At 53.5% G+C, this 13,060-nt stretch overlaps 3 protein-coding genes across 3 annotated transcripts; 2 read left to right on the forward strand and 1 right to left on the reverse strand.

Annotated features, from left to right (window-relative positions):
- Positions 1-539: 539 nt before the first annotated feature.
- Positions 540-2,718, forward strand: PG997_001198 (6-phosphofructo-2-kinase; the record flags this gene model as incomplete). Its single annotated transcript, XM_066805513.1, has 3 exons — positions 540-1,580; positions 1,635-1,796; positions 1,861-2,718. 3 exons carry the CDS (start codon positions 540-542, stop codon positions 2,716-2,718), a joined length of 2,061 nt encoding a protein of 686 aa, XP_066675286.1.
- A 1,813-nt stretch (positions 2,719-4,531) lies between these two features.
- On the reverse strand, positions 4,532-6,169 carry PG997_001199 (uncharacterized protein; the record flags this gene model as incomplete). The annotated part of the gene is made up of 4 exons (XM_066805514.1): positions 4,532-4,809; positions 4,905-5,427; positions 5,725-5,811; positions 5,870-6,169. Coding segments are annotated over 4 exons (1,188 nt in total), but the record flags the coding sequence as incomplete, so codon positions are not given.
- A 4,994-nt stretch (positions 6,170-11,163) lies between these two features.
- PG997_001200 (uncharacterized protein) lies at positions 11,164-12,393 on the forward strand (the record flags this gene model as incomplete). Its single annotated transcript, XM_066805515.1, has 1 exon — positions 11,164-12,393. The coding sequence occupies one exon, from the start codon at positions 11,164-11,166 to the stop codon at positions 12,391-12,393; it is 1,230 nt and encodes a 409-aa protein (XP_066675288.1).
- Positions 12,394-13,060: the final 667 nt, after the last annotated feature.

The following is a 13,060-nucleotide window of genomic DNA, read 5'->3' on the forward strand; positions in this document are numbered from 1 at the left end:
CACGCCGCTCAGGGCTGAGCAGCAGCAGCAGCAGACGGCGACGTCAACACCAGGTAAGCGAACTTCTTGTTTCTTCCCATCTTCTTGGTCTTCTCCCACCACAGCATGCTGGCTCCTCCAAAATGTTGGTAACGCGTCCCCTCCCCCTCCCCTCCCCTCCCCCGAGCCTGAGAGGAGGGGGATTCGGCGATGGTTCGGTTCCCCGTCTGTTCCCTTCTCATTTCCAGTTTCAAGGTTTTGTCCCGAACCGTCTCCCCATCTCAAGTGGGGTGATATGACATTTTGACTTCATTTTCCCGAACTGTGACACTTCTCACCCGTTGCACCACTTATCTTACGAAACTATGCGCCGATAAGGCTCCGTCGCATCACCTCACCTATGCTGCCCTTCCGAGACACCCTATGACCTATCCTTTTATCAAGTCGCTGCGACCGTTCGCTAACGGGTCATTTTTGTTTCTTCTGAAGATCCCCAACGCGCGCGCGCAACCTCCAACCCACAACCTCAGGCACAGCAGTCAGTCCTTGCAAAGGCGGCCATGGCCAACCAGCTTGCTGCCTCCACCAACACATCACCACCGTCCGTCCCCCGTTCGGTTCCGGGGCCTGATGACGATGACGGCCGGTCCTATGCGACAACACCCGTCCCACTAGAAGCATCAGTCATCTCGAACCCCAACGCCCATTCAGTCAAGTCTCGTGGATCCGCCAGCGAGACTGAGCCCGGCCACCACGACAGCCTCAATCCCAATGCGCAAGGCCGACCCGCGAACCCGACCTCTTTGGCCAACGCATTGAAAGCGATTCATGATGGCGCATCCGATCTGTCGCTTCACGATGTGCCGGTCCCTCCTAGCGACTCTCCCTATGCCAAGAGTATCTCCTCCACAGCTCCGGGGTCCCCAAGAATCCCTCCCGTACGACAGAACTCGGGCAGCCAAACCCCGAGAGTACGCCCGCATGCAACCACTCTCAGCATTCCCGGCATGACGCGCTCCAACATCTCGCCTGATGGAAAGATTGCAGACCGCGATGTTGCCGCCAAGCTTGTCATAATCATGGTGGGCTTGCCAGCCCGTGGCAAATCCTATATCACCAAGAAGCTCAAACGGTACCTCTCATGGCAGCAGCATGAGACGAGGATCTTCAATGTGGGCAACAAGCGAAGACTGGCTGGTCTGACTTCGCCAGTCAAGCAACGTCAAGATAACCCCATGGACACGCATACTCAGGTCGCTACAATCCTGCTCAACGGTAATCAGGCACCCGAGTCTTCTTTCAAGAAGAATGACCCACCTGCACTCGATATCAACAAGTCGGACAAGTCAGATTCATCAATGGACCAATCAGCAAGCTTCTTCGACCCCAATAATGCCCAGGCTCGCAGAATCCGTGAACAGTGTGCCTACGACACCATGGATGAGTTGCTAGACTACCTCGTACACGGAGGTGGATCTGTTGGCATCTTTGATGCTACAAACAGCACTGTTGCTCGTCGGCAACGACTATTCGACCAAATCAAGGCTCGCGAGCCCCAACTTGGCATCCTCTTCATCGAAAGTCTCTGCCAAAACCCCGACGTAAGTTGTTGATCTACAGCCTAACTTCTACAACTATGTACTGAACCTCCCTAGATTCTGGAAGCGAATATGCGTCTGAAGCTTTCCGGCCCTGATTACAAAGACAAAGACCCAGTCCAGTCGCTGGCAGATTTCAAGGAGCGTGTGAGACAGTATGAGAGTGCATATGTGCCTCTGGGGGATTACGAAGAAGAACATGGCATGCAGTATATTAAGGTATGGAGAAGAAAAAGCAATGTCTTACGATATGCTACTGAACGTACGCTGACAAATTGGGTAGATGGTGGATGTCGGTAAGAAGCTGACACAGTTTGGGACTGAAGGGTTCCTTTCTGGCGGCATTGCCCACTATTTGTCCTCGTTCAATCTGGCTCCGAGGCAGATATGGATCACACGACATGGCCAGTCTCAAGACAATAGACTGGGCAAGATCGGTGGCGATTCCGATCTCACCGAAAGGGGCCATTATTATGGTCTTTCCCTCTACAAATTCGTCACACAAAAGCGTAAGGAGTGGCTGGTTGAGCAGAAGAACAAGATCGCTCAATCATCATTCCCGCCGTTGCCAGGCGATAAGTCACCACCGTATCCAGAGCTCAACCGCGAGTTGGATGAGAAGAATACCTGCGTTTGGACATCGATGTTGAAACGTAGTATTCAAACGGCCGAATATTTTGAGGCTGACGAAGATTACGACACCAAAGCATGGGAAATGCTCAATGAACTGAATGCTGGCAAGTTCGAAGGACTGACTTATGAGGAGATCGCGACGAATTACACGAATGAATACACCAAACGTAAGAAGGACAAGCTTCATTACGTGTATCCCGGAGTTGGCGGAGAAGGCTATCTCCAGATTATCAGCCGGCTGCGCGACATGGTCCGAGAAATTGAGAGAATCAAGGACCATCTCATCATTATTGGTCATCGATCGGTGTGCCGGGTTATTCTGGCCTATTTCATGGACCTCACGAGAGGCGATATTGCAGATCTCGACGTACCTCTCGGCATGCTCTATGCCATAGAGCCGAAGCCGTACGGGATCGAATTCCACGCCTACAGATACAACGAGGCCGTCGGTTCTTTCGATGAAGTACCCAACTACAAGCCGACAAAGACAGTTGACCCGAATGCCTGATAATCCATAGCAGCGCAAGAATCAATGTAACATTATGATGGTGCGCATCATCTCTCTTCTCTTTGTCCCCCTATTACTGGTGGAATACCGGAGAAATCACAATCACGGCGGCAGCACTTGCAGATTTGGCATTGGTCGCAAGATATGCACCATAGACGGCCGGAGTCATTTTTGGAGTTTGGAGTAATAGGTGGAGATGTGTCACGATGCTTAAACCACCTGAGCGGCGACGCAGCATATATTGGCGTCGAAGCTGCTTTACGGTGCTGGGCATGGCTCTTTGGATGTGTCATGGGCGGTAGAATGAGACAACGCCCAGGGATGGGGGGCTCTGCATCTATAGACAACTTGCTTAGCCATCCGACTTACCATTTGCTCATTGTAAGTACTGCAGCTTGCGCTCCATTAGTTATAACAATGCTTCCTATGAAACAAGAAACCTTGTACTGCTTTGTTTACCTATGTCGTGGAGCCCTCGTTGCTCTCATTGGCGCCCAGTGACCACTCAAATCGGTACCAGCCCGCCATAAGCTGATTGCGGAAGACCATACAGTCAGATTCTGGTCTTTGTCTAGTTGAAATTGTCCACTTGCATCCCTTCTCGAAAACATTTGTCCAGGCGCTTCCTGGTGCAGACCATTGGGTACACGCAAAGCGAGCCGCTGTATAAGTATTTAGTCATGGGGTATCTAACCACTGAGACAGACGCTAACACTGGGGTGGCTGGATGACCCTGTGATAACTGAGGAAACTTCCCACGAACAAAGCCGTCGCTAGATGACGTCAACGCCAGTATATATTTTCAAGTTCGGTACGGCACTGTCAGAGGTAGTCTTGAACACTTACCTTTGAAAATCTGCAAGCTACCCCTATTCTAACCCAGATAGGGGCGGCTCGTATGTTTGAGAGGTAAGTGCGACCAAAACTTATGAAAACTCCTTTGCAGGTCAAGACAACGTTGGTATCACTTACAATGGATATTGACCGGCTGGATCTATTCTCTGGGTCACGTTCGATTGGGCCAACCCTGGAGCTGACGATCAGGGCCCCCAGGACATGTATGAAGAGGTGTACAATGAACCATCACATCCTTATATTGTTAGTCAAACACAGAAAGATGCTCTCGATGCCTGAGTTGGCTGTTGCACACACACGCCGGAAGAAGGAGGGTGAAACGAAACCGCCACATGCTTCTATCGCCGAAGGCGCATTTTCAGCCCTCGGAACTACATGTAGCAACCAGTGGTCTAGAGCGAGCATATCCTGCTTCTCGGCTGTATATTGGTCAATAGAGCTGATAAATCACAATCCAGCTATTTAAAAGTGCTGACACACAGAACATAACATCAGATAGTTGCACACGACTAATGTGTTGGTTCTGACAAGACATATACCGACATACCATTTGGGTCAGTGTCGGTGCATCGGCTTTTGTCCCAGTGGTATGTTCAACATAATGCCATTGTCCCGGCATCCTGAATATATGGCGGATTCCCGGGCGCGGTCAAGTCGGTTGTCTGCCCAGTTGGAACACCTTACTACCTATTGTGTTGTGAAGCCGACATGGTATACCCCAGTGGACAAGGTGGAAATCGAGGGAAACTGAAGCATAATATATAAATCAATAATCTATTTAAAATCATCAAACAGCATTGATCGCTAACAAACGAGCGTGCGTAGAGAACACATGACTGCAACGAATACGCACCCCATTCCCTACCCCCTTTTCCTTTTCACTGCTAACGACTACCAATTCAACCCAACGTTCTCCCAAAGTAAATCAAGTCCCTACCCAGCTGCCCCTCGACCCACACCGGCCACCAGTTGTAAACGCGGTACCCGAGGGAAGCTGGCGGTTCAGGTACTTCAGCCATCGGACGGTGCCCATGTCGGTGTGCTGGTCCCGGGCGGCCTTCTCGCGCGGCTTGACGAGGTGCTCCTTCTCGGTGACGGGGGCCATGATCTGCTTGATGGCGATCCAGTGCGTGGCCAGCAGGTGGCAGACGGGGTTCGCCGGGTCGATGAGGTACTGGAAGCGCTCGTGCGGGATCTGCAGCCACCAGCCGTAGTGCTTGCAGATGATTTGGTACCCTACAGAGGTTGGTCATCATCATTTAGAGAAGAATTCGTCTCTTTCTCTTCGGGTCGGTAAACACCAGGACGCTTAACCAATGCCCCATACTCACCGCGGGATGGCGAGGTGTACAAGGCCTCCACCATATCTACCAGCAGCACGTAGTACTCCGCCTCGACCGGGTGGACGCAGAGAGGTTCGAGCGCCCGGACGCTGCCGATGGCCGCGTCGACCCAGTCCTGGCGGATCGGGGGTACCGTCTCCATCAGGGGCTGGAGCAACCCCATCTCGTCCTTGCCGACCCAGTTGGTGAAGAGGAACCTGGCGCCCTTGCAGTACATCTGGATGGCGACGAGGACGACGCCGCGGCAGAAGGTCATGAACTCGGCCATGCCGTCCTCGAGCAGGACGCTCTGGAAGGTCAGGGCGAAGCAGGTGGCCATCAGGGCGTTGCCTTCTTCAAACGTGTTGCTGCTCTTGGGCACGTCGTTCAGGGTCTTCTTGATGGCCTTGATGGCCTTGATGCGGTGGGCCATGGCGAATGGGAGAAGGGACGCGTCCTTGCCCAGAAGATCCGAGGCGGCCAGGCCCAGCATCGCGTGCATCAGGTACTCGTGCTGGCAAAGAAGACAATGCTGTGTGAGCTTGGGTAGAAGACGACCAAGACAAGACACCCACCCAGGTAAAACAAATAGACAAACAGACGGACAGGCTATACTCTACATTTTGAGACAAACACGCTATCTCGTGAGTCCAGATGGTTTCATTGCCCAGAGGATGATGCGGGACACAGTGGAGGAGGAAGTGTTGGAAGAAACGCATGTCTTGTAGGCTGAATAGGGGTATCTGATGCTGCGGCTGGTCTTGACGTTAGCCCGTAACCAAAGAGGAGGCGGATAGACAGCCGCATTTTTTGTTGTGGTTTCAGATACTTGATGGGTGATCTGGGGCACTGCCGGGTACTCGCAGTTGAGGCCGGCCTTGGTGCAATGCCCGCATGAGGGATACGTCTCCTGGCACTGCACCACCATCAGTATAAGCGTACTGGAGAACTGTGTGTCGCATCCGTCTCTTTACCTTGATCCGTCTCCTCTTACAGTTGTAGCACCCTCTTCGGCTCTTCGTGTGCCCTTTACGCTCCAGCCGTTGCTTCTTCGCCGCTTGTCTTGGGGGCCAAGGGTTATTGCTAACGGACGAGACGCTAGTTAGGGCACATGCAGGGCCGGCGGCGACATCCCCCAATGTCGAAGTGGAGTTTGAAGAAGTGTCGTTCATGAACGGCTCGCAGTCGAAGCCCGTAGCGGCAGATGCTGCTACCCGGTCGCCTGCGTCAAAGAAGTCCAGCGTATCGGGAGTTGACAGCTCTGACGGTTCCATCCTGGTCTCAAATTTCTCGTGTCCGAAGAGAAGCGCTCGGCTCATCAGAAGATGGGTTTAGGCTGCGGGCAAAAGTTGACGCTCGTTCAGCTGAAGAAGGTATCGCAGCGCCAAGCGTCTTCTTCCAATGAACGTGCCCTCTACTACATACTTCATCACGTGCGATTCAACCGTGGCAGTGCTATTAGACTGGAATGCGCTGATTGAGCTGGAGCTGGAAAGCCTCCTCGAGTTGCAACACACCTTGCCTTCCTTATGTGCTCAAGTCTGACGGCGCCTTATCACTGCCACTGCATATCACCGAGATGGCTAGCCATTGTGAAGATGTCCAATTGCGAGTCAGGTCATTGCGATGTCTCAGAACGGTGCCACCAACGTTTGCAAGCTGAAGGTGAGTCTGCTGTGTTCCAGGCCCGAAGCCAGAAGCTGAAGAGAAGCGGCTGCTTGGCAAGGCGCCCGGCGGGTCATCATTGGCGCCGGTTCACACCACCACCGGCAGGGTCTAGGGTCCAGGGTCCATGAGGATGCGTGCAGCACCTGGAGCCGGTCCAATCGCAGTTCCGGCTCCCGGATGCGCAAGTAGAGCCCGGCGTCCAAGAAAGCAGGGAGGGGATTCTTGTTGCAAAAGCAGCGGGAGAAGAAGGTGTATCTATCCTGCCTTCACCGACCTCCAAGGTGCTTGGTGTTGATTGGAAGCGCATGGCTCGTGGCGGATATATTTGTCGGGAATCCCGTGTTCTTGCCAATAATGCCAACACGAAGTAGATGGGCATTGCTCCACATTTCCTCGTATAAGCCTTCAAGCCTTTTTTAAAAGAAAAAGAATGGACACAATAAACAAACGATAGTTTGGTAGAGCCTGGGTTGTCAGGCTCAACATGCTCCATCATCGTCGGTGATCGTCGTCCGTCTGTGGGATATCGATAGTTACCCCCATCCATCCCCTATCAATCTGCAGCAGGCCGCGCCAAGTTGGGCGGCCATCGTGAGCGACGATTCGTCATAAAGGAGCATTTCCCGAGTCTCGGGTGGGGGAATAACAATACAATACAATATATAGGCTCTAGGCCTGCGCAACGGCTGCGTGGTTGCAACCCGGTTTCTGTTGAACGATACGAAGGATCGGCAGTCGTTTTATACAAATTCGGGGAGAGTTCTATACAGAGCATGCCTTGGCTGCCGTGCGGCGCCTCAACCTGGAACCGGGCCTTTCCCACGCGCCAACCTGGCAGCCTGGTTTGTATGGGTGCATCTTGGCGATAAAGAAGAACAGGGGACGGAGTGGGTTGTGGATCGGATGATGCCGTCCCGGTAGTGATGAAGAGACACTTGGCACAGTAGGGCGACGGCCGCCGATCGAGACAGAACAGGTCTTATGCACTGCTGACGACGAATGGCAAACAAACATGCATCGGGGCTTGTTTCCACGCGCTTCTTTTTTTGTTCTTCAACCGGTACCCTTTCCGCCGTTTTAGCTCAATACGTACATTGATGGCACCGTCTTCCCCTGCACTCTGTGGAGGCTTTCTGAGGGCTTTTCCGACTTTGGCCTTTGCCTCCCCCTCACGGTATTAGTACTTGGGATGATGATAGAAGCCTGAAGAAGCAAACCCGTCTCATTTCTCGTTCGGATATTGGATATATCACTTAGAATAATTATATCATCAAGATCCCAAGGGATTGGACAAGAACCTGCCAAGACGAGATTGCGCAAACGGGCACAAGCCGGTATGATCCCGGGGCGCAGACTGCGGGAGTAATTTCGCTTCGTGTTTCAGTGAAGCTGTCGTGTTCCATCTCCGCAAAACAACACCCGGGCGGTTTTTGGACTACCCACGCCAAGCTTTTTCCAGCCTGGCAGTTCTCATCGGGCCACGATGGCTTGGCTGAAAAAAAAAATAAGTGTGCCCCGAAAGGTGGAGGTCGCTAGTAGGGAAGAAGAGAGAAGAAGAGAGAGGAGCCAAGTTGGGCAACTCCACCCTCCACGTTCTTTTTTCAATCGTCCACGTAAGTGACGGTCTTAGACCTGAGCAGACCCAAAACCCCAAGACCCCAAGAACCAAACAGCCAAGGGTTTGTGCGTGTGTGGGCCGATGGACAAGTAACCGTCCGGTTGGAACCTTTTCCCTCTCTCTCTCCTTCAGTCTTTCAGTTGAAGGAACAATTCTGCGTATGGCTGGACGGCAACGACAACGACACAGACGGCTGGCTCCAAAGTCAACGGCGGCGCGTGGGCGGGCGGGTATCACGTTGATGGGACGAGAGTTCAATCCATAATGTATTGTTTGCTCTTTTAGAGTGTAAAGCCGCGCGCGAGTGGGAGTGGGTTCCGAGTGGCTGCACCACCAACCACCTACCTACCGTCATCTATCATATCGGCCTCCGTCTTAATATTCAAAATATATTGCCATGTGATGGATGCTGGTATCTCAGATAGTAGTAGTCTTTATGTGAAATACAGTAATCAATCCGGCCGCTGCAGCTCGCCAAATTGGCTTTACGAGTCATGTGTATGGGAACAGCTCAGAGAGGCCATCTCAAGTCTGGCATGTCGTGTACCGCATCTTCATCAGGATAGATGCTTGTTGAGTTGGCAGAAGTCACTGGCCAACCTGGCAGCCTGGGGTGCATTGCCCGTTGGCATTTCCAAACCCAAATGACAAATGACAAATGAGAATCTGAGAGGATACCTACCTGCTTCGCCAGGATGCACAGACAGTCATCTCTGGTCTTCTCTCTCCCTCTCTCCATTTTCTTGTTCGCATCACCCTGCCCGGGGAGCATTTCATCGAGTGGACCACGTTCCCTCGCATACAAGCGCGGTGACCGAAATAGCAAAAGCAAATGCGTCGTTCGTCTCGTCTCGTTCAGGGCCTGAGATGATGGCCGACCGACGAACGACGTCAGTTTCCAGTGCGCACCGACCTTGGACCTAGGGCCATGGCAGACCCCAGCGCTTATGGGAAACAAATGCAACCCTACCTTTCGATGCCAAGACGGTGACGGTATTTTTGCTTCTGACACCCGCATGCGTATGTGTGTACGTTTTGGTTGGTTGCAGAAACGTTCTTGTTCCTACATGAGGAGTGGGTGTCGCCGACCGGAACGGAAAGGGAAAGGAAAGGGAAAGGGAAAGGGAAAGAGGGGAAGAGCGCGCGAGGGAGAGAGGGAGAGAGCAGTGAGGGCATACCAGCACACACAGGCACACACACACACACACACACAACATGAGTTGTTGATTATATTCCACCCCCTCTTCCAAGATGCAGCGTGCATGTGTATATTTGCATTCACTACGCACAACACAACACACACATGCATATAGATAGTGAAAGTGTAAAACCAGCGGTGGCACCCTAACAACGGCAGCTATCCGCAGTGATCGACATCAACTACCCAAGATTAGTGAGATCGAGTATTGCCTCCCAGCTTGACCCTTTTGCCCCGGTTGCCATTGCTACCGTATTCCTTTTCTCTCTCTCTCTCTCTCTCTCTCTTTCCCTTCCCTCCCAAGGGGATTGCGTGGCAATATCTACTTATTGTTAGGGCAACCTGTCAGATAGTTCATATCAACCTACCTAGCCATGGCTTTCAGCAAGCCTCTCGTTTGTTTCATCCGAACACCAGTCCAAGGTGGGCCGTCTTAGCAGCAGCAATAGGCTGCTATTCAGCGAAAACAAGGTCTGTGAGGAGCAGGTGGGACGAATGCTATTTGCAGCGCCATCCCAAGTTTAGAGCCCTGCCATCCGGACTCGTCCCAATGTGATATGACACGATATGAGGAGAGATGTGCTGGAGATGCCGTGCTGACCTGGTGGGAAATGGTTCGTGAGCCTCGACCGGTAGTCGCTCCATCTTTCTGGTTCCTGGGCCTGGTGCCTGGGTCAACAAGATGCCCACTTGGTACGCGAGTCCGGCAGGGCACTAGCCTGCTAGCCTTAGTAACGAAGGTGCTAAAGACCGCTGCGTGCGCTGCGTGTACGTGTACCTGCATGTTCCTGAGCTGAAGCGTCTTCTGCCCAATTTAGAGCGGTCTTCCGACTCGCAGGGCCCGGGGCCTTGCGCCGGCGTGCCCCTGTGGCGTACACTAACTTTGGCCGATTCGCCAATGGGATCGCTGGACGCCGCTCTCTGACCCCTGGAGTGCAACCCCCTGTACCTTGTTCAGATAGCCTCTTTGCGGCTTGCTGCTTGCTGCTTGCTCCTTGCTCCCTGCTCCTCGCTCTCTCTCTCTCGCCTGAACCCACCCGGAAACCCGATCCAGTGTGCCACCCTCTCCATCGCCCTACCAAATCAGGACTGCCTGTGCCTTTTGCCTGTGTGCCTGGCCCCCCCCCCGGACCCCTCTCTCGTGCGTTCTGCAAGTCCTGGCTGGCCAGGGTAGTATACGACTTCAGATGTTTCCTTCTTCCCTGCCTCCTCCCCCTTCAGACACACTGACTTAAATTGTCTCCGGCTCCCACCTTCATTTTCAAACCCCGTCCTCCCGGCTTCTTCTGGTCTTCACCGAGTCACACTCTCTCCTCCGTCCAGTCATTCTTTTTCTGTTTCCGCAGGTCGCCAGCTTCGATCGCGTCTTACCAACTTGTGATTGCATTGTCTGTCACTGCTGAGTTGTTGTCTGTCTCACGACACACTCACAACACACACATACATACACACACTGCTGTCCTATCGCGCATCCGAACAGCCCAAAAGCATAAGAAAACAGTACCATAAAAACCCACACGAACCAGGATTGACCAGATCCATCCGTCACGAGATCGCATCATTCCCTCTGCGTCTTTGATAGACTGCGCCATATCCTGCCAACCACACTTTGGGTAGCCCTCCTTACATACTTACTCTTGACCGACGATAACGCCGTCTTCCATTCTTTGACTCGCTGGCACCGACACACTCCTTGCTACTGGAAACCACGACCTCGAAAGAGACATACATACATACATACATACACAGCTGTATCTGATATCCGAACATATCCCCCTGCAACAATGTTCTCCAAGTTCATCGTCCCGGCACTTTGTGCCTCCAACCTCCTCGGAGCCGTGGCCGCTGCGAACCACCACCGCCACATGCACAAGCGCGACTACATTGCGACTGAGGTCGAGGTCGTCACCGACATCGTGACCGTTTACGTCACCGAAGGCGATCTCCCTACGCCTGCTCCCGCCCCCGCCCCTGCCCCCAGCGCCGCTCCTTCGGCCGAGCCCTTTGTCGCTGCTGCCGATCAGGGTGAGCAGCATGCCGCGGCCGCTGCTCCGTCGCCCGCCACCACCACGACTCCGGTTGCCCCCGTTGTCGCCCCTTCCTCCCCGCCGGTTGAGCAGGCACCCGCCCCTCAGCCTACCACCATGATCACCGCGACCAAGGCTGCCCCGTCTCCTGAGCAGCCTGAGGTCAGCATCCCTACCCACGCCGCGGTCGCCGCTCCCGCCCCCGTTGTCAGCCAGGCTTCCTCCGCTGCCTACCCGGCCGCCTCGCAAGCCGCTCCGGCTTCCAGCGCCAAGGGCGGAAAGCGTGGTCTCGCCTACAACGACCCCAAGCTCGTCTCCAACATCTGCTCCAGCAGCAGCAAGTTCAGCTGGGCCTACAACTGGGGCTCCCAGTCCGACGGCCTCAACGCTCCCGTTACTTACATCCCCACCCTCTGGGGACCCCAGCCCGAGCACAGCAATGGCTGGTCCGAGAACGCCCAGAAGGCCATCTCTGCCGGCGCCGACTACCTGATGAGCTTCAACGAGTGCGACAACGCCGGCCAGTGCAACATGGATCCTGCCTCTGCCGCTGCCGCCCACAAGTCTTTCATGCAGCCCTTCGTCGGCAAGGCCAAGATCCTCGCGCCTTCCATCACCAGCAGCGAGTCCGTCGGTCAGGGTGTCTCTTGGCTCAAGTCGTTCATGCAGGCTTGCGGTGACGACTGCCCCATGGACGCCTGCAACGCTCACTGGTATGGCCCCGGAGGCGTCGACGGCGCCGAGCTGTTCCTTAAGCACCTCAAGGCCGTCAACACTGCTTGCGGCAAGGACAAGGTCTGGGTCACCGAGTTCGCTGCCACCAGCGGCGACGTCGATGCGTTCATGTCGCACGCCCTCACCGAGCTCGACACCAAGTCCGACTACGACTTCGTCGAGAAGTACTCCTACTTCTACCTCGCCCAGGGCAGTCTGATGCAGTCGTCCAGTGCCCTCAGCACCTTCGGCAACATCTACGCCACCCTGTAAAGGGGCTAAGTGATTTTCTTGCAACTTCTTGTAATATTGCTCCTAGGGAGGCCCCTGCATTTGTTGGTACACTGTGCATTGCGACGAGGGAACGGACGGAACTTTCAAAAAAAAAATCTTACTCTTCACTTCTCCTGTACATAGTTTTATACCTGGCATTTGGCAAAGCAAGCCCGCCTGGATTTCCTGCCTTCAGAAATCTTGAGTTGGTCATTTAGAAGCGGAAAAATCTCTGGATCTGGAACCGATCACGAGCTACGAACCCAATATGAATTGACAAAAACATACCCCAAAACCCACATATCAGTGTGTTAAATGTGATATGTGTCCCTCCGCCTTGCCTCCGTCTCCCCATTGCCAACTGCGATTCCGATATTTCTGCCATGTTCCCATCCATCATCTATTGTAGAACACAACCTCCCAAGCATGCATCTAAGCCCCCTTATCTGAACGCTAAACTAGCCCTTCCAGTAGTATCTACTTAGGTCCAAGAATGAAGCTGAATAATCTCATTGCTGCTTTGTTCAATAGATACTTGACGTAAAATAGTTCCAACCTACTACAGTACACGCCCGACCCGGCGGACAAATAAAATGAACTAAAAAACGCCCCGAGTTTTGTTATACAAGTCCTTTCCTCAACGCCATGTAGGTTAAGCAAGCATGAA

The sequence above is a fragment of the Apiospora hydei genome, assembly GCF_038363865.1.
Source record: "Apiospora hydei strain CBS 114990 chromosome Unknown utg000002l_segment0_segment0, whole genome shotgun sequence".
Taxonomy (NCBI): Eukaryota; Fungi; Ascomycota; class Sordariomycetes; order Amphisphaeriales; family Apiosporaceae; genus Apiospora; species Apiospora hydei.